Source organism: Hoplias malabaricus, chromosome 15 (genome assembly GCF_029633855.1).
Source record: "Hoplias malabaricus isolate fHopMal1 chromosome 15, fHopMal1.hap1, whole genome shotgun sequence".
Lineage (NCBI taxonomy): Eukaryota > Metazoa > Chordata > Actinopteri > Characiformes > Erythrinidae > Hoplias > Hoplias malabaricus.
The window spans coordinates 10,898,626-10,920,537 of record NC_089814.1 but is presented as its reverse complement, the minus strand read 5'-3'; the positions used below and the strand labels follow the sequence as shown (position 1 = coordinate 10,920,537).

The window sequence follows — 21,912 nt, the reverse complement described above, 5'->3', positions numbered from 1 at the left end:
GATGAGTTCTTTGAGGTTTCACTGATGAATTGAGGGGAGCTTAAAATTAAATTCTGAAATAAAAATGACTCAGTTTACATACATTTTATTATAATAATTATAATAATATTTTTTTTACCACCAAAGAATCTTGATGCGTTAAACAGCATTTTGGTAATAAATTATAAACTATGCATATATTTTTTCTAAATTCTAATTTCACATTTTTGATGCATGTGCAGTTTCATTTAATTTTTAACACTTTTTCCATCAGTTAATATTTATATCCACGCAGCAGGTTAGGGTCGCAGTCACACAGCTCCAGGGACCTGGAGGTTGTGGGTTCGATTCCCGCTCTGGGTGACTGTCTGTGAGGAGTTGGTGTGTTCTCCCTGTGTCTGCGTGGGTTTCCTCCGGGTGACTGTCTGTGAGGAGTGTGGTGTGTTCTCCCTGTGTCTGCGTGGGTTTCCTCCGGGTGACTGTCTGTGAGAAGTGTGGTGTGTTCTCCCTGTGTCTGCGTGGGTTTCCTCCGGGTGACTGTCTGTGAGGAGTGTGGTGTGTTCTCCCTGTGTCTGTGTGGGTTTCCTCCGGGTGACTGTCTGTGAGGAGTGTGGTGTGTTCTCCCTGTGTCTGTGTGGGTTTCCTCCGGATGACTGTCTGTGAGGAGTGTGGTGTGTTCTCCCTGTGTCTGCGTGGGTTTCCTCCGGGTGGTCCTGTTTCTTCCCACGGTCCAAAAACACACGTTGGTAGGTGGATTGGCGACTCAAGTGTCCATAGGAGTGAGTGAATGTGTGAGTGTGTGTGTTCCCCTGTGAAGAACTGGTGCCCCCTCCAGGGTGTGTTCCTGCCTTGGGCCCAATGATTCCGGGTAGGCTCTGGACCCACCATGACCCTGAACTGGATAAGCGGATAATGACTGAATTAATGAATAATTAATAATAATAATGATCTAATTATTTTGGAGTAATGTGTCTGTATTAGATTCCAGCAGCAGGGTATTGAGATAGTTTCACTAGTAAGTAAGCGGTAACAAAATCCAATGTGTCTGTAATAATGTGCCTACTGTGTAAGTCATATTTTTTAAATCACAGACACTAATCCTCATGACAAAATTTAAAGCAATTTTTTTAATATAAACATTGTGTTTTAATTATATAAAACTGATGAACACAACACACAAATACATAGTAATATGCTATTTGTTCTTTCAAGAGCCTATATTCAGAACAGATGACCAGCATATGAAATAAGTTGTCACTACATAATACATAGAAGGTACAGCATACATTACACAAACACAAGGAACAAAATTAGTCTTTTATGCAGCCTATGACAACTTACTGAATTCAGCCGCATAAGTTAAAATAACTGATTATAACATAGAATTGCACTAAATGGCCTTAGCTGCTTTGAGGGTGGGACTGTGCTGATTTTGTTACTGGGTCTTTTCACAAGTTCATACAGGCAATAATGAATTCCCCAAAGATCCAGTTAGGTTTTTTTGTGACAAAAACAGCTTTTATTTATTTTACTATGAAGATGTAGTTGAATGCCAAAAAACATCAGCCTGTATGTTCAGAAAAAACCCTCATAATAAGTGCTCCCTGAGACCTATGTGTAACTGCTATTGGAAAAACAGTTCAAATCAACAATATTTCATTTTACACAGTTTACAAACTCTCCTGTCATCCGGAACTTAAACTAGAATACCTGAAAATCTTCAATGGTTCAATGGATTTCATTAAAAGGTTATTTTTCTTATGTTTGATAAATGAAATACTTGTGTTACAGTACAGTAAGCAATAATTCCTGTGTTAAGAATGCACCACATATGGCATTAAGTGCACAGTAGTTCCTCTGGGTCAGTAATTTGAACCTGAGATTATTAACAATGAAAATGGAAAATCTACTAAAAACAAATTTGTACTAGTTGAGGTTATTGTAGCGATATAAAATCAAAAAAATGAAGATCATGATTATGTCTAAAATCACACAATTTCTGCTCACACATTTTAGCACCACCGGATTGACTTTCTCAACAATGTGTACAACATCAAGTTCACAAATTCGCACCATAATATTTACAATGTAAGATTTAGAATGCAGAGCATGTTACGAAGATTTAATGGTTACGTTTAAAATTTTATCCTGTAACCCCACTTAAAGTTCGGACTGAAGCCATGCTCCCATCAGAGCACATTGTTACTAATTTGAAAAACATTTTAGAGTCCTGTGGCCACCTGCATAAAACATCTTAAATATTTATGATAGGTTCGTATTGAAAGGATAGTTTTAAAATTAAATAATTTAGCAATTGTCAAACTTTTTTGCTGAAATTTGGAGTTTAAATTCCTTTTTTTTTTTTCCTTTAAGAGATTTTACAAAGCACAAATGTGAGAAAGGGAAAAATTCACTTAAGCTGTTCTATGCGAGTGACTACAGACATATAGGACATTAACTGATATCTTTTATCCATTCTCAGTATTGTGAGTATTAGAAATGTATTAAAAATTGCAACAAAGATTCTGGATTTTATTTTCTGGTTGAAAATTGCAACCACATAGTGGTTACATTAAGACTCTGCATTTGCAATTGACTAAGAAGGCATTTTCCCATAGACAGATGTTCCTCTCAATGTATGTCCAGCTGATGAAATCAGGAAAATACAAAAAAAAAAGCAACAACAATAAAACAGTACATAAATTACAAAACCAAATGCAAAAAAAGTCTTTGTAAACAAAAACTACGATTCATTTGGTAAGGAGTTCCAATAAAAAGTGCTCTTTTTAAAGAGTCATCAAAAAGGACGGTAAAGCACCCATTCCTTAGGTTCAACCCACGTGACTTCTGTCCATTCTCATGCTGTCCAGTTCTTGTTAAGCCTTTGTTGCTGTTATATGTATGTCAGACGATGGGCCTCAAACTATTCTCTTTCTCCGTCTCTAGCTGAAGCACACTGGTCCCATGGTGAATCCAAACACCTGTGAAAAGCTGCTGTTGGCAAACATGGCAATATCTCGTAGAGGAAGCAGGTCTTTATCTTCAAACTGAAGTACAGACTCCCTCGGTCCAGGGTCTAATTCCTTGGCAGGCTGAAAACAACACAAATACCTCAAAAGTAATATAGGTTTAAAAGTATATATAAGGTTTTAAATAATACCAGGAATCAAATGAAAATTTCATAGTGACATAAGCATTTAAATCTCAGTCCTCCAAGTCATGTAAAGTACCACCACATGTTTTTCAAACTGATGTATTATATTAGGTTCTCTTGCTAACCTGTTTCTGGTGTCAAATCTGATACTGATACACAACATTGCTGCTGATCCAATAAATACTAATGATATTATTAAGAATCTCATACCACACAGTCCTGCAGGGTCGCCAAGTAACTTTGTGTCAGGGAGTCAGTGAGGAACTTGACCTCTCGTTGCTTCTGACCTAGTCTGTAGCCAGCGTAACAGGAATAGGTCACTCTCTGTTCGGCTACATTGCTCTGAAGTCTCAGGAAGCGGACCTGGACCACACTGAGGCCTGGGTACTCAAACTGACCAAAAGAAATAAAATTAGGAGAAAATAAAAGACATTCACGAGAAGCAAACTCCATTTTAAGGTAAAATCCAACTCAACTATGGACACATTTTGTTAATATAAATAATCTTATTCTCTTCAGATAACACTTATCATTTTCTCTAGTAATTGCTTAAGTATCTATTTGCTTTGATGACAATGCCAAGTAGGATTACACCTGTCTTTTGAGTTTCTGTCCATTCATTCATTCATTCATTCATTATCTGTAACTGCTTATCCAATTCAGGGTCACCCGGAGCAGGAATCGAACCCACAACCTCCAGGTCCCTGGAGCTATGTGACTGCGACACTACCTGCTGCACCAAGTTTCTGTCCATTTGTGTTTATATTTTATTAATAGTGTGCTTCAGGACTGTGGAACAAAATGCTGATATTCATTGGACTAGGTTTGACAGCCACTCAAGAGACGGGTGTAATCCTTATAACACGACTGACTCTTAATAAAGCAAGCAAATAAGTTTATTTTACCAGGAATATTTTATTAGTAATAATAAAACTTATAGTTAAAATATATATGTCCTAAAAAAATCTAGCTACAAAAATATTGATTTGTAAAAGTCACAAACCTGAAAACCATTCCCAAGAGAACTAAGCCAATAAAAAGAACTATTTGTCACAGAATCATTCAGCCATGCTCTCATCGGTAGCTGTGGGGAAGGATAATTATAGTTCAGACTTTCTTTCATTCCTCAAGGTAGATCAATAAAAAGATAGGCTACCAGCTTAAATCTGCTTTAGGAAACGTGAAGTTGTCACCTGTGCAGCTCTGGGGTGAAGACAAGTTTCTGCCTTTGACTCAGAGAAATTACAGTAAGCCAAAAGAGCATCTGAGGGGCTGCCCAGATTTGGATCAATATAATAGAACCCTGCAATAAGAGCAACGAGACTTAGTTTACAAGGAGATTGTTGTAGATATAGATTCTTTTAAACCCATGAAAAAGAGGATGCACAGTGTATTTGAAGTGAAGGGCTGAATAGCGTCTCCCATGTGGAACAGATCCTAAAGGTGTGTATGTAAGAGGGAGTGAGGGGGGTGTTTTGTATCTCCAAATGTCAGAGTTTATCTCTCTGTGTGTAGGTGAATTCATTTAACTTTCATAACTGCCAGTGCTGTCCTATGGAACACAACGAAGGGATAGAACTTAAGGTGGAAGCTTGGAGGTGACTTGTGTTCTATATCTGTAAAGCAGCACCAGGGTGAAGTAAAGGGTTAGTTTACTGACCACTGGTGTAGTTGGGATGGCAGAGCCACAGCTCCAGGCATGTAGACGCTGGATGCTCCTTACTGCCGTCAGGTGGGTCCAGAAGTAGCCTTAGGTCATGTAACAGAGAGTCCAGGAGCATCTGAATGAGTGAGTAGTCAGGCTTGTCTGAAACAAACATCAGATCCTATTGGAAAGCAGTATAATTGGGAAAGAAGGAGAGAGTTAGTTAGGGCCTGATAAAAATAGACAACATTTTTGTGGGCATCTGTTCTACTGTGAACATATCAACTACTGTCAATACCCAACTGATCTTCTATACCCACACATGCTGATTTAAAAGATAGAATATCAGCAATAATCAGTGACTTGCTTTAATTTGTTTCAATGTCAGGTTTGCAGACAGGCCCGGAAGTCCAGGAGGTCCAGGTGGGCCCTAAAATAAGCAGATCAAACCATTAGTCAGGGGATAAAGATGTTTTTCTTTTCCTGACTAGTATGTGTGATCAAGCTTTCACTTACAGAACTGGGCTTTACTATCATTTCGCTAGTACCGACCCCGCCTGTAGAGGCTGAAACGGGGAGGTGAACTCAGACGTCTTTGGGGTGGAGGTGGGAGCGAGTGTAAAACAGGAGGCTCGGTGGGTTTGATAATGGCCGAACACAGCTCAGAATATGCGGATCAGCAGGAATGACCCAGTGCGGAGGAGCGAGCTGACGTAGTGAAGCAGTCGAACTGAGATTGATTCGTCTCCTGAACTAAATGAAGCGAGTTTGTCCGACGCGGAAATAAAAAGAGGAGGAGTTTGGGCATGGTCCTACTCCCAAAATTATGTTATTACATAACTTCAATTAATGGCACTGAGGAAAGCCCATGTCTGTAAGTGACAGCTTGAGCCCGTATTAGTCTCCCTTAAAAAAAATAGCATTTAGCATTTTGTTGTTTTCCAAAAAAAAGATGTATCATGTATTGTCTTTATATTTAAATGACTACATTATTTGACCCCAGCTGTATGAAAATTTCATGATGGATAGACAAATAGAAATTGCTCAGAGCAAAATCTTTATACACTGATTTCAGTTGAAAGTTTTTCTTCTCCTGAAAAGTTACTATTTTGGAGATGCATGTTTTTCTTTGGACATCCACGATTTACTGTTTATCGTGCTTGTACTAATCATGTCATACTTGATATGTGGCTCTATAAACTGAAGCTGTCTATCTTCATAAAACACTTACTGGAAGGCCTCTCTTCCCAGCTGGCCCAGGAGCTCCCTGAAAACCCTTAAGACCCTGCAATACAGAGATGACGTCAGAATTCAGAACTGATTAGGATTCTTCTTTTCTCAGACGTTTATCATGATGGATGCTGTGTCTTCCTGAGGTATATCTCTGGTAGCTTTGAGATAAGAACTGCTTTTTTCTTGCTTTATTTTCATTTTAGAACTTATTAATATTTCAAAGTCATACCTTTTCTCCAAACAACCCCTGCAGAGAGAGAGAGATAAAACTGTATTAAAACATTTCATGTTATTTTCAAACACTTCACGGACCTGCTAGGCCATGATAAACTCTTCTGCTCTCCTTGTCTCTTTCCTAAAGAAATGCATTATCTATGCTTTGATTCCATAATTTAAGGCATGATTTGACACAACTAGTCCACATCTGCACACAAATAGCTGGGCGGCTTACACTCTTCTCTTTAAGGCACCTTTCAGTATATACATTACCAATTCAACTTTAACTGCTTCTCAGTCTTGAGAACAAAGAGCACACTCATTTTGTCTGGTGTCTCTAAAGTATTAAAAAGAGGTAAATATGGGGTACTCACAGGTGGTCCAGGATTTCCAGGTATCCCTCTGTTTCCAGCAGGACCAATATTGCCCTAGAGGATTAACACATCATTGATAAGTTGGACATTAAAATGAAACAGAATTCTGATCGCTGGCCTGTAGTACCAATTGTTTTTTACCAGATCTCCTTTTGGCCCTGGTGGTCCAGGTGGCCCCAAAGGACCTCGGCTACCCTACAACACAAACAGTAAAATAATGATTGCTCTAGGTGTGCTTTTGCCTATAGCTTGGCATGAGAAATGTGTTATGAAAGACTGGTTACAGTACCTTTAGACCATCTTTTCCTTGTGGGCCATGTGACCCCTGATCACCTTTCTCACCCTGCAGAAATGGACAGGTGTGTTGAATGCTTTCCCATATAGATAAGGTAAAACTAGGATGCAGTGTGTACCATACTATACCTCTACTCCTTTTACACCCTGATCACCAGTCTCTCCTCGCATTCCTGTAATACCCTGAAAAAGAAAAGTCTGTTGTTCAATTATTCTAAAGCTTTTTTATGTGCATCAGTACACGTCTACATCAGCACTGTACACCATTTTATATCCAGATGTTCCAGTTTAATGGAAAGTCTCATTAAGCTCACATAATTCATTTTTTAAACTACCTGACTCCATCTGTAATATCTCATTCAGAAAATGGATACACTGTATCCTTCACTCATGTGCAGGGGCTCAAGCAGTTCAGATGATCATCACTTTGATTATTCAGGCCCTTGAGGAACAGTGGCAGACTTACCATAGGACCCTCCCATCCTGGAAGTCCTTTCTCTCCAGTTTCCCCTTTCTCTCCCTATTGGACAACCAGGCACAATTTAGTTAAAACCCAAGACACAAAACACACCTTTATAAATCTGAAGATTCTATGTAGGTGCACAGGCTGAGTCAAATATCAGGAATTGACCCACATATCTATAAAATGCTTTATTTAGGATGGTGGATTTAAAATGACCGAGGATCAAGGCAAGCATGTTGCAATTATTGAGTGGGGGTGGCCAGTAAAGTGACTTATCTACATTCTGTGCAAATGGACATGGGTACATGTTTATAATCAGTGCGTGAGCAGAACCTTTTTGGACATGCATGGATATTAGTTTCCAGAAGGTAGGCTAAAAAGTAGTTTAAAAAAAAACCATGGAAACTCATTTGGAAGAGACACTACTAAATGCGTATTTAAGCTGCTCTATATCTATAATATTGTAAAAACAAATTCAAAAAAAAAATAAATAAATAAGACCTTAATTTTACTACCGGAGCTAAAGGACTGTTAGGGATACTGAGTGTACTTAACTCATTCATTCATTATCTTTACACGCTTATCCAAGTCAGGGTCACGGTGGGTCCAGAGCCTACCTAGAATCATTGGGCGCAAGGCGGGAATACACCCTGGAGGGGGCGCCAGTCCTTCACAGGGCAACTCACACCTACGGACACTTTTGAGTCGCCAATCCACCTACCAACGTGTGTTTTTGGACTGTGGGAGGAAACCAGAGCACCCGGAGGAAACCCACGCGGACACAGGGAGAACACACCAACTCCTCACAGACAGTCACCCGGAGCGGGAACCGAACCCACAACCTCAAAGCCCCTGGAGCTATGTGACTGCGACACTACCTGCTGCGCCACCGTGCCACCCTTGTACTTAACTCAATTTATCTTATTTTTTTAAAAATAGAATTTCTGCACAGTAATGAAGTAAATCTGCCCCTATGCATCTTACATTTATTTAAGGTGGATATTTTTTTCGCCCTGTATAATACACAAGAGATGTTTAGAATTGGCAGCACAATTACATTTTTAAGTAGATCTGATCACTGTTTATGTCACTTTGTAATGGTCTAAATACTATGCGTTCATGATTGCTGACCTTTTCTCCTTTTGCTCCTCTTAGCCCCCTTAAGCCAGCTCTGCCTCTTTTTCCCTAAGACAAAGAGAAAGTTTATTGATTGTTGCTTATGATTGGTCCATTTACTCCAAACCTATTACTCCATCAGTCCATTTACCACCACATAATACCCACTGAGTAAAGTATTTAGAAAACAGACTTGACACGTCAATGAAATCCAATACCGATGAATGTTAACATACATCTTTAATCATAACTCTGTCAGTAGTTGTCATCACAATCAAATCAGTTTATCCATGTGTAAAACAAAAAAGCTCACCCTCCTTCCGAGTGGGCCCAGACTTCCTGGATGTCCGTTAATGCCAAAATCTCCCTAACACACACACACACACACACACACACACACACTTTTATTCACAGACAAAGCTGACCTTTATTGTAAAAGAAAAATCTACAAAAACATACAAAGTTGTACTTGGTTCTGGAAATTTACCAAATAGAATGATCCATTGTGACCTTACCTTCTCTCCTTTTGTGCCTTGTGTTCCCTCTGGCCCTGGCCTACCCACACTTCCCTGCAACAATCAAAAGTCATTAAAAGAGAGGATGAGAAAATTGTGCCACTGGGGGTGAAGCTTGCTCCGATAGAATTCAAATAAGAAGAGTTTCACCAGGTTAAATTTTCTAACACTTCAGCAAGGAAATGTTCATGTATTTTAGGCACAAGTGACACTAGGGTGTACTCAAAAATCAAACAGTTACTACTAAATCAAAGTGCCCTAATTGCACTCACATTGTTTTATATAAGATAATAAATAAATAGGGCATAAGCAATACAATGTTTAGCATATATGATTATGGTGATACATGGCCTTAACAGTATTAACAGCAATGACTATTTGTATATATAAATATAAATGTTCCCCAAATGAAGAAAGGTCTCTGTGCACTAACCTGGGCTCCTGGTAGGCCTGCTAACCCCTGTGCCCCTTGCTCTCCAGGGGGACCCTGTAAAGAGCGGGGGTGGGAAAAAAAACAAGCACATTATTTGAATGTGAATTGTATTAGTATTAGACTGCTAAACAATCAAAAATCAAAGCACATACTACTTTTATGTACAGAGCAGTAAAAGCAAATGGTCTGCACCTCTAAACCAGGCAGTGCAGGGGGTCCTTGAATACCTGGAAGGCCATCGGGCCCCTGAGGAAAGATATCAAAAACACGGCATGAGACATTTTAATGTGGAATTCCTGAATGCAAAGCATAAACTGAACGGATGGTGCTGTATTATGTCTTCTCACTTGTTCTCCTGGTTCTCCTTGATCCCCTGGATCTCCTTTCTCTCCTTCAGGCCCTCCATATCCTTTAGGTCCAGGAGGTCCAACAGGACCTACAGGCCCTACATGACCCTGTGTTCAAGACAGCTGCATAAGTGTTACTTTATACAAGTAGTTTATATAAGACTGAAGAGCTAAGCATGCACTGATGCGTGGAACACTGACAGACATGGATACTAACCATTGGCCCTAGATTTCCTGTCTCTCCTCTGACTCCTTTTGCACCTGTCGAGCCCTAATTTAACCACACAATGGTATTAAACCATTCATTTAATGGGTATTTTGTAAGTAACATCTGCTATCATATTCTCTGTTACTACACATTTTAGGTCTTAATACCTCAGGCCCAGCATTTCCAGGAATGCCAGGTACACCAAGTGGTCCCATGTCCCCCTGGGGAAACAGGAAATATATTGATCTCACACACACACACATACACAAACGTACATATAAATACTAACAGAAATATATCAGTCAAAATACATACCTTGTTCCCTGGAGATCCATTGCCTCCTATCAATCCTGGTGGCCCCATACCACCCTTAATAAATTAAGGGATAAGCACACAAGATCAAACACACAACAGACTATCCCATAATAATTTCAAATAGAGAATACATGAGTATAAAACTCAGCAGTTCAACTGACCTGCATTCCTTTTAACCCAGTAGGTCCAACTCTTCCCATGAGACCTGGCTCACCCTGAGCACAAAGTGAACAAAAATAATCTCAATATAATTTCAAATTTCAGCCCTAACAAATGTTTGCATTAGTATAACGTAAAGGAACACTAGGTAAAATGTTATATTTTTGCTTCTGCAGAATGTAATTCATTTTTACAGCACTGCCCTGAAATCAAGGGAGTTGGGAGGGAGGGATTGTGGTGGTTTCCTACCATCCATCCATACCCTCCTCCAAAATTTACATAGTGATATTTTTGCAGTGCTGATTCAACTGATTTATGTATCGCTTACTGCAGGCTAGACCTTACGACTGCTTTTTGGTCTCACCAGAGGGCCGAAGATCCCCTTGTCCCCTTTGAACCCTCTTTCTCCTTTCTCCCCCGAAGGTCCCCAGGGCCCCTCCAAACCATTGAACCCTATAGGGCCTATTCCACCCTGAAAAAAAGCACCATTCTTTTATTGCACTCATAATGTAATATAGTGTATAACAATGTTTGTATAAAATTGTTTGGACAAATACTCTGGCTTATTAAAATACGCATTAATTGACTAACTTTCTCCCCTTTTGGCCCTGGGTCACCAGCATCTCCAGGCTGACCAGTATCTCCCTGGATTGAGACAGAAGGACAGATGTGGTGTTTGTATATACATATGCATTGTGTTCGATATCTGTGACATATTTTGTAAATACTGAAATCCCTCACCTCTTTCCCTACTGGCCCTGGTGATCCCTGCAGACCTTTCTCACCCTGTGGACCACGGTCTCCTTTATGTCCATGAGGTCCGGTGTTGCCACAGAGACCTCTTTCTCCCTACAAAGAAATAACAGTCAAATTAATAGCAGGCCAAAATGTATGGCTGACTAACAAAATGTGTTAGTAAAATAATACTAAATATAACCTCACCTGATCCCCTTTCCTCCCTTTTGGCCCCTCTGGTCCTACTATACCTGGTGGCCCCTGAGGAAAGTAAAACTTGAGAACTTTAAGTAGTACAGCTTAACCCTTAGGAGTTGCTGATCATCTCAGCGAGATCAAACTCTGTGACTGGTTCAAGGTGAGGTGCATCAAAGCAATGTCAAACTGAATATTGCTGCCCGTTTCTGTTTTGTGCTCTATGTCTATTTTTGTTTTTATAAGGATAGACAAAGTAGAAACTGAGATATAATACTTGAAATGTGATGTGATACTTGAAAAAATCATGCTCCCATATGAGTAAAAGCGTGCAAAATTAGATGGAACAGACGATGCATCATTCATCATTTCTTCATCTTCATCCTTTTTGTCTTAAAGAAACTGAAAAAAATCTACTGATTCTTTTCTACAAGCTGAACACAATAAGGGGTGTGGGATGTGTGAACTTTCTAGAGAGAGAGAGAGAACGTGCAAAGAGATAGACGGCTGAAAAATACGGTATGAAACACGGGCATGGTAATCATGGTTCAGTGTGCCATATAAAGGGAAAACAGAAGTATAAAAATGGCCAAAGTAAGTCATTCAAGTAATAAAAGCATCTGCATTTAACCATGTAATATATTATTATTCTTTTTTAACTAATTGCTTATTGTGTGTAATCTCATTCTGTTCTGTTGGTGCTCTATTCTTTACTGGACACCACCCCTGATCATTGAGATTTAGCACTTTAATTAAAATCAAAAACAGATCTAAAAATAGAAGAACAGAGTCAAACTTCAGTTTCCACGCTGATAGATGTTGGATTATCTAAGAGGTTTCTCTGCAGATTTATAAGTTACACAGTCCCTAGGATTCCTTAGCAGTTGTTTTTTCTTTTAATCTCATCAACATTTAATTTAGGAAGGGCTTTTGTTTGAGTTATTATTTCAGCCAAGTAACTACTTAAGTATGAATTTGTGTTAGTCCACCCATCTCTGGTCCATACCAAAACAACTTAGCAAACATCTGACCTGTTGTCCTTCCAGTCCAGCAGGCCCAAAATCACCCGGAGGACCAAGCATTCCCTGTAAGTTAACACACAGTTTAGAGCGAAAGACTAAAGCAAAGCACATCACATCACATGATAAACAGGACTTGGGCTCTTAGGACATACTCACCTTTTCTCCTCTCTCTCCAGATGGTCCTGGCAATCCATCTGCACCTTGAGGGCCCTAGTGAATGACATGAAACAGTTCAGCCTACGTTTTTACGAAATTGTACAACCAACCTTCCACATTTGTAGTTCACAGCAGGGTTAATCAATAAAGCCCACAAAAGGGCCAGTGGGGCTGTAGGAGCACTCTTTATTCAACTAATTCAGTTGGTCTTGCCTTTAAATTTATGTGAGGTGTTCCTCTATTTCAAGAAATGGAATGAAAACATGCACTAATGCTGGCCCTTGGGGAATGTGTTTGGAGACCCCTGAATCACACTCTCTGCTGAAGTGTAACAGACATTTAAGGGACTTAATATGTACCAAAATAATTTTCCCCACATCGTTACTCCACCAGTGCCATTGTGTTTCTTTCATTACTCAAAAAATCGAGATTTGGTCATCATGTGTGTCCTGCAGCCATTCGTTGGGTGAACTTTGATTGATTAAAAATTCCATGTTGGCGTTCCAAACCAGCACCAAAAATGTTCATTAAACTGTCAGCTCCTTCTAGCAGTTGTAAACAACTGAATGTTTTTCTCCCTCCTTTCAAATCTTGACTGTGAGAATGGCACTATATTAATTAAATAAATAAATATTATTATTATTATTTTAATCTAACACTTACTGGAATACCTGGAGGACCACTTAGGCCTGGATCTCCTGGAGCCCCTTTACTGCCATGAGATCCTGGTCTTCCCATTGCCCCATTCATTCCCTTCATTCCTGGTGGACCCTATAATAACACAGGCAACATATCTCAACAGTTAAGCAGAACTGACTAACATTAAAAGCTCAGAGAGTCATTCATTTGACTGATGTGAGCACCTAAAGCAAGCAACACACTGTTTTCACCTCAGAGAAGCATGGCACAACAGTAAAATGACCACCCATTCTTTACAATGGGAAGCTCTTACTGACACATAATACTTGCTAGATGCATAAAGCATGTAGACTGGCCACACACTGGTTAATGGTTTAGAACTGGTGACTTACTAGTGCTCCGTCTATTCCTTGAGGACCAGGATCCCCTTGTCTGCCCTAAGGAGACATGTAATGAGAACATAAAAGAGGTCAAAGAGAATATCAGTACCTTCATAAAATTGTGGAAAATTGACTGTACTGTACTGTGCTATATTATAGGTGTCTCACCTGGGGTCCTGGGAGGCCTCTCTCTCCAAATGGCCCAGGGGAACCCTTATTACAGACACAACAATCATAACCATTCAATTTCTACATTCTGGAATTAAATATGACACTTACATATGGACAACATTACATTGCAAATACTTAAAGAAACTTACTGGAAGCCCAGGCTTCCCAGTGGCTCCCTGAGGTCCTTTTATACCAGGCTCTCCCTGTGTGTATCATGTGATTTGATTAACAAACATTATTCCTATAATTAAAAAAGGACATTCCCACACCACATCCTGTGCATTGAAGTGCATTTAAAATCAGGTTAAAACTAAGAGAAATAAATGTGACCTCTCCTTACCTGTTCCCCCATGTGCCCTGGTCGTCCTCGCATTCCCATGGGCCCTGGGAAGCCCTTGAGTGATGAATACAAACAGTTTCATGATAGATGTGATATAAATAAAGAAAATCCATAAAAAGGTCACATGTATAACACTACTTACAAATAATTTTTAAGAATCTAAAAAATAGCATCATGCTTAGCTCATGGAAGATTATCAGCCTTTTATGCCACTACCCTCTTGTCCAACCTCATCAGTGTATTTCATTTGTCTGAGATAAAGATATTCAGTGTCATGAGATTTTCTATGTTATCCTACTGAAAGCGTAAGATTACTGCGCCAAAACCTGGACAGATTTAAAAAGGGTACCCAAAAAGTATGGATATAGTAAGCAACAATACACTGCCACTGAAAAGATACCTATTAGGGGGTGCATAGGCTTGTTAACTAGAAAGTAATATGTAGACTAATATAATAAAGTAATATAGTAAAGTATATAATAATAAAGTAAATAATAAATATAATAAAGTAATATAGACTGTAATTATTCCACAAATAATCTATGATTTCAGAATGTGTTACAATATGCACATATCTAAAATGAAGTAACTTTGCACTGTAGTAAAATCATCAGGTGGGTAAGTCAATTATGTCAAGTCAGGATTAAAGACACTAATTTCCATAAAGGAAAAGTTTAAAAAAAAAAGAATAACCAACATAGCCTCTATTCCAAAACTGTGAGGCTTTATCTGTAAAAATGCCAATGTCAGATCAGAAAGATATGGCCGATATGCCACATTTATCACCTTTTACTGCCTTTTAAAATGAGAGTTGTGAACATTCTATTTGAGGACTGCTACAAGGCAGCATTAAATAACCAGTAATGTACACGCTAATCATCAGTAAATAACTACTGAGCATCTTGGACATGCTTGCATGTATGTATTGAAGGGGTGCTACTCATTTGTAAGAGGACCCGGTATATTTGCAATACCAAGTATGCATGCTTAAGTACTTGTTTTCACTAAATGTTTATCATTACATAGGTATCTGTTGATATAAAAATACTCTTAATAAAAATAGCAAGTCCTACAACTAACAGTGTTACATGTAAAAATTGGATTTAAATGGAAATCCATCCTCCCACTCAAATCCCCTCTACTAGAGACCCCTGCAGAGGCATCACTTACATACATGCCAACTGGGCCCTGAGGACCCTCTGCTCCTGGCTTCCCAGTGAAACCCTGAGGAAACATCCACACCATTACAATTCATCTACACACAGGCACACAAGGTCCAATTTAAAACAATAGGAACAAGAAACTAATACCATCTCTCCTGGTGGCCCTGGACTACCTATTGGTCCTTTTCGCCCTGGTGGACCCTATTATAGAGAAAAATATATTTGTCATGCTTAGCAGGCTGTAAGAAAAGGTACTTAATATAAACTCTCTGCAAATGGTGCAAGGTGAAACAGAAAAGCACAGGAAGTGATTTAATTAAACCTAGACCCAAAGGAACGCTGATTTTAATTCACTCACAAGTGTCTGCATAAACACTTTAAACTGATATGCACTTTTGGCCATTTCTATGGAAGTGACAAATGGGTTGGAGATGCAAACAGAATTTCCATGTTTAATTACTTACTACTTTCATTCCTTAATTAGTGAGGCTGAAAAGATTTAGTTGATTGATCACTATCAGGCTGGCTTACTTGCTAGGACCTTACATATAACTTAATTTCACTTGAATTGGCTAATGTAAAGCATTCTGCAACAGTTGTGACAGTCTCAACCCTCACAACTTTGTAACAAGGTTTATGTAACAAGAAATAATAACGTGTATTTTTTTCATCACATCATTTTAAATGATTCACTAGACAGTACAACAAAAGATGTTTTATTGGATGACTGAAAAAGACTCCCCTAAATCAGTCTTAAGGATCTTTAAGCAAGTAACCAACAGTTTAATTTAGTTTAATCAAATTTCAAGTAAACTTTGTTGACGGTAACTCACAACATGTAACTAATAACATTGAAGCCTATTATTTATTTTGTTCTAATTGTACTTTTCCACTGCATAGTACTTACTCAACTCAGCTCAACTCTACTCTGCTTTTTTACTTTTCCATTAGGCAAATCTGGTACCTGGAACTGGGTTCATTTTTTTAGTACCGGATCCTTCATGGTTTCAGGTAGAGCCGAGTATGGACTAAATGTGAGGTGTAAACCTTACAGAGCACTAATAAACAATACACAAGATAAGATGTTAAATATCCTATGCCAATCCATTAGACTTTCACATAGGGCCCACCCCACTCTGTTCCTACCTGCAGCAACAAAAAATCCTGTTATCACTCATTGTTCCTACACCTAACCACTAAGGTCGCTGTGGCCATTTATTATCCAATCACCAACCAGCTACCCTTGACAACTGAGGTTACACACTGAGCCCAGCCCATGAGTACCAAAACCACCCACTGCATCACTTCACAGGGGTCATCAGATAGGCACCTCCACTAGTCAGTGCTTTGCTGAAGCCTCCAGAAGGCTGAACAGTGAAGTCTGGCATCCCAGACTCACCCCCACCTCCAAGCTACCTTAACCAGCAACAACCATAAATCCACACTGACCTCCCTAGTGACTAAGGCCGTACCTTGCCCCACTGGCACCATTAATGCATGCTCATTGCCACCAGTTCCATGTGATCTACATCATCAATGACCACAACAGCACTTCTACAGTGTATTTCCCCAACTAGTCTGTGCTTTCATTATCCACATCCACTAACTAGACCTTGAAGCTGTTTCTGATAACTCCTTCACTGCTGCCCTTAGTTTCCAGCCCCTGATGCAGAATTGCACAATCAGGGATGTGGCAGACTTGGCTACAAATCCCCTAACACTTATCTCCACCGGACTTACATATGCCTGCCACCCACATTCCCTCACCTCAGCTGCCAAGTCCGCATACTTCAGCTTCTTCCTTTTGAATGCTTCGTCTACTGCATCCTCAAACAGAATTGTTAACTCTATGTAAATTGTAATTCTAAGTAAACTATCTGTTCATTTCAGGCCTCAGTGTAGTTAATGCAATGCACTATGGGACCTGCAGATTTTTACCTATGTCCATCACCAATTTCCAATCTCGTGCTTCACCCCACCTAGCAATATTTATACAACTCTTGAACATGTTCCCCCTCATGCATAAATCCAACCTCTTTATTACTACAACCACTCTGCAATGAATTAACTTCTAGGCATTTGCTGTCCGATAAACACACTAACACTCTAATTATTTCTAGATTATGTCTCCATGTAGACCGACCCTGTGAAACTAACCTTACAAGCTGATATAATATACTTCAGCATGCCAACCCCTGTACATAATCTACAACTAGGGTCTTCACCCACCCACTGTCCAAAATTTTGCGGCGTTGGAAGGACGTCTTAAGTTGCTTCCAGCTAAAATTGCATAAGACTTGCCTCCATCATCCACAGCTCTTGCATGTGACTTTCCACTTCTCTAGATTCTCCCAACATAGCCATTGGCCTTGTTTTGCCTGTGACGCTTCTGTTCTTCCTGCTCGCGAAAAAAATAGTCATCATTCACCTTCTCTCTGGTGACGTGGCCTTTCCAAAGGCTTTCCACAAATAACCTGACACAAGGCCTGTTCTTCCACACTGCACTTGGTCAGTCACATCTCTAATGAGCTCCTGGCTACCTGCACCACCATTTGTAGCTTCCACTTCCTTCCCATTGACTGGAGCTGTTGCTTTTAACACTGAATCTTCAATCCTGACAAACTCATCTTGCAACTCACCTTTGCACATGTAAATTCCTGAACTAAAATTGTGAGTGGTAGCTCTAGTACCCCTCTTCCATACCATACCATACTTAAAACACTGTGGCACTCCATAGCCACTTCCTTATATCCTTGTTCATAACCCTTTCCGTTCTCTCTACTTCTGTGATCAGAACATCGCAATTTGTCAATGGCCATCTAATATGAGGAAGTAAGCCAAATTTCAAACACCACAATTTCGACTGCTATGGCAAACTTGAACTATCAGTGGTATTAATGGACTTCATCAATTCAGCCTTTAGACCCACCACTTGCTCGTTATCATTTAGCACTGCACTCTCCACTACCACAGAGATAATTTCTCCTTCCATCACAAAATGAGACTTGTCAATCATGACAAAATACAAACCTCAAGACCTTGAATAGGTACCATGCAGTGGAAAACAATATAAATAACTTACATACATTATACAAAATGCAATATACATGTTCAAATATATTGTAATCACGTTTTCCTTCCATACTCCTATTGGAAATGGTTTCTGTAACAATCTGTAAATCAGTCTTCATAACTGAGCCATGCAACTGGTTTCTTAGCTCTCTGTTTACATCACGTGTTAGCCTGTGTTCCTGAGAACTGCACTTCATTTCTCTCAAACACTTCAGTTTCAATTTTCATCACTGAAGATGTTTACACAAAGCCCTAAAGTCCTATTTGATATGCAAATGTGATTCTAGACATCTGATTTATTTTCTAAACTTTTTGGTGGGAAACCAAAAAAGCGAAAAAGAATTGAGCTTACAGGGGGTCCTGGTGGTCCATCTAAACCATGCTCTCCAGCAATACCCAGAAAGCCCTAGCAAAAGGGAAAATGAAAAATCACTGTGAAGCTTTGAGCATGTGCAAATATTTGATTAATCAGTTCATCAATAAATCCTTGTAAATAGATTAGTAATTAGGATAGTTGATTAGCTTTTCAGCTGCTACTTGTTCTCTTACATAATTTCAGGACTGAACTAAAATAGAAGACATGTCAGAATTTTAAATGCCACCAGAGGGCCATTCTCCCTAATATGTTAAGCAAAGTATTTAGCACAATGCTAAGTCTGAGCCACAGGTAGCCAGTTAGTTAGCAAATTTGACTTAAGTGCCCATCCATAATATGTGTGTTTATTTTTCTGCTGCTGATTTCTAGTGATGTTAGTGACAACTGCATGTTTTACTGAGGTACTTATTTGACCATATGAGGCACCTGAAACCTTCAACAAGCAGATACCCCCCCACTCACCCCCCACCACTCAGGTTGGTAAATTCCTTCAAACTCCTGTTTGGGAAACATTTTATGAAACCATAAAAAGCTTTTCACTATAAAACATGATCACCTGTTTATATTCTACTCGCAACAGGAGCTCGGTCTAAAGAATCCATGCCCAAACTGCTTAGGATGGGACTTATTTAATGACAGTACAAACCTTGGCGTAACATAACTTTAACAGGTCAAAGGTTGCATTTGATGAAACCATGTATATTAAGTAAAAGTGGAATAAATCTGCTTTCAGACCAGTGGCTGAAACTTAAGTTGTGAAAACACTTTATTCACCATTATTCCTTTTTCCCCTGTGTTACCCATTGCACCTTGAAGTCCCTGAAACACAGGAGAAATTCATGAGCATATATGTAATATGAAATTTAACCTGCAGTATTAATTTTATGTATTATTACCTGGATATTATTTTTAATCCATCTTTTTTCAAGTAGTTATTCTTATTGAAGTTTTCTTCCTAAATAATTATATCACTGTTACATGTCAAAAATGACAAAAAAGTTGTAACATCTGCACTCCCTCCACTTTCTGTTCTATTGGTCTGTAAAGGTAGATGCTTTAAACAAAGTTTCATTCGTTAACATTCGTTAACAAAAACAAATATCTTTAAAGTCAATGAAAAGGTCAATGCTTCAACAATGTAATTTTGTGCTGCTAATAGTCTGTTAAATACTGTTAAATGAATCTTACACATTGTATATTATCACTGTCCATAAAAAAAAAATCTCCATTTTTGTCAATTTTTTGTTTTCTACACCATGGGAAGCAGCTGTCCTTCACATTGCATGAAAATATCAAGATGACCAATAGAAATGCTCCAAAATTACTTGAAATATCACCTTCTCTTACATTGACTTGTATTGTAAATTAAGGTTTTCCTCTTGCTATTATGAAGTTGCCATTTTGGAGATGCATGCTTATCATTGGACAGCAACGATATACAAAGTACACCCTATCATCCCTTCTATTCTCCATATGAACAGAAGATTCAGCAGTGATCATGGTATTAGAATATAGAATGGGAACCTGTGTACCAGGCTTTCCTTCAGCTCCCACAGCTCCTGGAGGACCTGGTAGCCCCTAAAAGACCAAAATAAAACATGTTCTGAAATACTGCACTTGTCAAGCTCCCTTTTATTTTTGCCTGGTACAAAAACAGACCCTTACCGGTGGTCCGGGCATACCAGTGTGACCCCTTTGTCCAGTACGGCCCTAAAGAAGGAGGAGGAAACCCACCAGAATGTCAATACAAATATACAACAGTCTCAAATCAGGTCATTCATTATACATGCTGGGATTATTAGAAAAAGAGAGAAGAAATAGAAAATCACAAAATTTGCTGATATTACCTTTGGTCCTCTGGGTCCTGGTTTTCCCTGTCGGCCATCTGGGCCCCTCTGACCCTTTATCAGAATTACAACAGATATTTAAATTGTGTTTTTATAAATAAATAAATAAATAAATAAATATTACATTTGTTTAATAATGTAAGCTTTTTTAAGCTTTGTACACTAAATTTCATGTACTCTTAGAAATATCAAGTTCTAAGCTGGCCTTTTACCCTTCACTAGTCATTTTATAAGTTATTAATATTATATATTTCATATTTTATTCAGGAGTCTGTGATGGTTAGGGAGTAATACCTTTGGACCCTCTTTTCCCATTTTCCCCCTTGGACCCGTCTCCCCATCCTCTCCCTGAAAGACACAGAAAATGGAGGAAGAGTAACTTAGAGAAACCTCAAAATTAAAAAAAGTTCCAGTACCAATGTAAATAATAGTAAAGTAACATATATATGTGCTTAGTATTCTCAATACAAAAATGTAATGAATATGGAGATTAAATTATATGGTGATGCAGGTTTTTCTAATGTAACTCTAGTATACAGTGTTGTTGTGATCTGTACCTGAATCCCTCCTGGTCCTGGCTGACCTTTTATTCCTGGAAAACCAGGAAAACCAGTGGATCCCTGCTCTCCCTGAGAACCGCTTATTCCTGGAGCTCCTTTGGCACCCTGTGTGAAGAAGAAGACAAAAGCAAAGAGCATGTTTTATCATATCAACCTTTATTATTTATTTTTTAGCTAAATTATTTATTATATTCTCTATATACATGACAAAATTACAATCTAATTCACTTACTTTGTCACCTTTTAGTCCTACATCCCCCTGGTCTCCATCAGGTCCTCTTTTGCCCTGGTGAAATTGTCATTATAATAACAATGTGAAAGTATAATCAACAAAAAAAAGAACAAACATTTTATGTAATGAACAAAGCTCTTTTTAACATCAGAACAAAAGTAGATTTAGATGGATTTACTTGAAGTGCAGGGTACTTCTTTAAATTTCAAAAGTTTAATTGTACATTTCTAATATGTCAGGAATCATCCTACCTCCCATCTTTATATTTGTTAAAATAATATAACAACTAGAGACCATATGTGTTATATGTAAAGACACACTCGCTCATGTATTAGGTGTCTGGTTTAAGCTGGAAAGGTTTTGTCATCAGTTACATTCTGATCTCCCAGTGCTTAAAGGAGCTGCCAGCTCTCTAGGTGCACAGTGATAAAACTTATTTATGGTCTGTTCATATGCAGCAGGTTTTGAACACGGGATTCTTGTTTACATCATTTACATTAACTGCAAATATGTATGCTTTGTGAATAGTATGCAAAATGTGATCTTTTATCATATATCCTCTCATCAAGGACA

At 38.8% G+C, this 21,912-nt stretch overlaps 1 protein-coding gene across 1 annotated transcript in view; it reads right to left on the bottom strand.

Moving 5' to 3' along the window:
- Positions 1-1,186: 1,186 nt before the first annotated feature.
- The window catches only part of si:ch211-196i2.1 (collagen alpha-2(I) chain), an 84,401-nt gene continuing 63,675 nt past the window's right edge, over positions 1,187-21,912 (bottom strand). Inside the window, exons 25-68 of the mRNA XM_066646401.1 lie at positions 21,340-21,393; positions 21,105-21,212; positions 20,842-20,895; positions 20,548-20,601; positions 20,366-20,410; positions 20,225-20,278; positions 19,475-19,519; positions 18,677-18,730; positions 15,400-15,453; positions 15,260-15,313; positions 14,090-14,143; positions 13,899-13,952; positions 13,747-13,791; positions 13,591-13,635; positions 13,223-13,330; positions 12,560-12,613; positions 12,413-12,466; positions 11,394-11,447; positions 11,193-11,300; positions 11,043-11,096; positions 10,816-10,923; positions 10,454-10,507; positions 10,293-10,346; positions 10,145-10,198; positions 9,987-10,040; positions 9,770-9,877; positions 9,615-9,668; positions 9,423-9,476; positions 8,990-9,043; positions 8,788-8,841; positions 8,490-8,543; positions 7,362-7,415; positions 7,025-7,078; positions 6,891-6,944; positions 6,743-6,796; positions 6,602-6,655; positions 6,241-6,258; positions 6,010-6,063; positions 5,146-5,208; positions 4,794-4,959; positions 4,327-4,436; positions 4,137-4,217; positions 3,344-3,526; positions 1,187-3,071 (exon numbers count right to left, since the gene is read on the bottom strand). Coding sequence (XP_066502498.1) covers positions 2,922-3,071; positions 3,344-3,526; positions 4,137-4,217; positions 4,327-4,436; positions 4,794-4,959; positions 5,146-5,208; positions 6,010-6,063; positions 6,241-6,258; positions 6,602-6,655; positions 6,743-6,796; positions 6,891-6,944; positions 7,025-7,078; positions 7,362-7,415; positions 8,490-8,543; positions 8,788-8,841; positions 8,990-9,043; positions 9,423-9,476; positions 9,615-9,668; positions 9,770-9,877; positions 9,987-10,040; positions 10,145-10,198; positions 10,293-10,346; positions 10,454-10,507; positions 10,816-10,923; positions 11,043-11,096; positions 11,193-11,300; positions 11,394-11,447; positions 12,413-12,466; positions 12,560-12,613; positions 13,223-13,330; positions 13,591-13,635; positions 13,747-13,791; positions 13,899-13,952; positions 14,090-14,143; positions 15,260-15,313; positions 15,400-15,453; positions 18,677-18,730; positions 19,475-19,519; positions 20,225-20,278; positions 20,366-20,410; positions 20,548-20,601; positions 20,842-20,895; positions 21,105-21,212; positions 21,340-21,393 — 3,003 coding nt within the window. The 3' untranslated portion in view covers positions 1,187-2,921. The remainder of the gene's footprint in view (positions 3,072-3,343; positions 3,527-4,136; positions 4,218-4,326; positions 4,437-4,793; positions 4,960-5,145; positions 5,209-6,009; positions 6,064-6,240; positions 6,259-6,601; positions 6,656-6,742; positions 6,797-6,890; positions 6,945-7,024; positions 7,079-7,361; positions 7,416-8,489; positions 8,544-8,787; positions 8,842-8,989; positions 9,044-9,422; positions 9,477-9,614; positions 9,669-9,769; positions 9,878-9,986; positions 10,041-10,144; positions 10,199-10,292; positions 10,347-10,453; positions 10,508-10,815; positions 10,924-11,042; positions 11,097-11,192; positions 11,301-11,393; positions 11,448-12,412; positions 12,467-12,559; positions 12,614-13,222; positions 13,331-13,590; positions 13,636-13,746; positions 13,792-13,898; positions 13,953-14,089; positions 14,144-15,259; positions 15,314-15,399; positions 15,454-18,676; positions 18,731-19,474; positions 19,520-20,224; positions 20,279-20,365; positions 20,411-20,547; positions 20,602-20,841; positions 20,896-21,104; positions 21,213-21,339; positions 21,394-21,912) is intronic.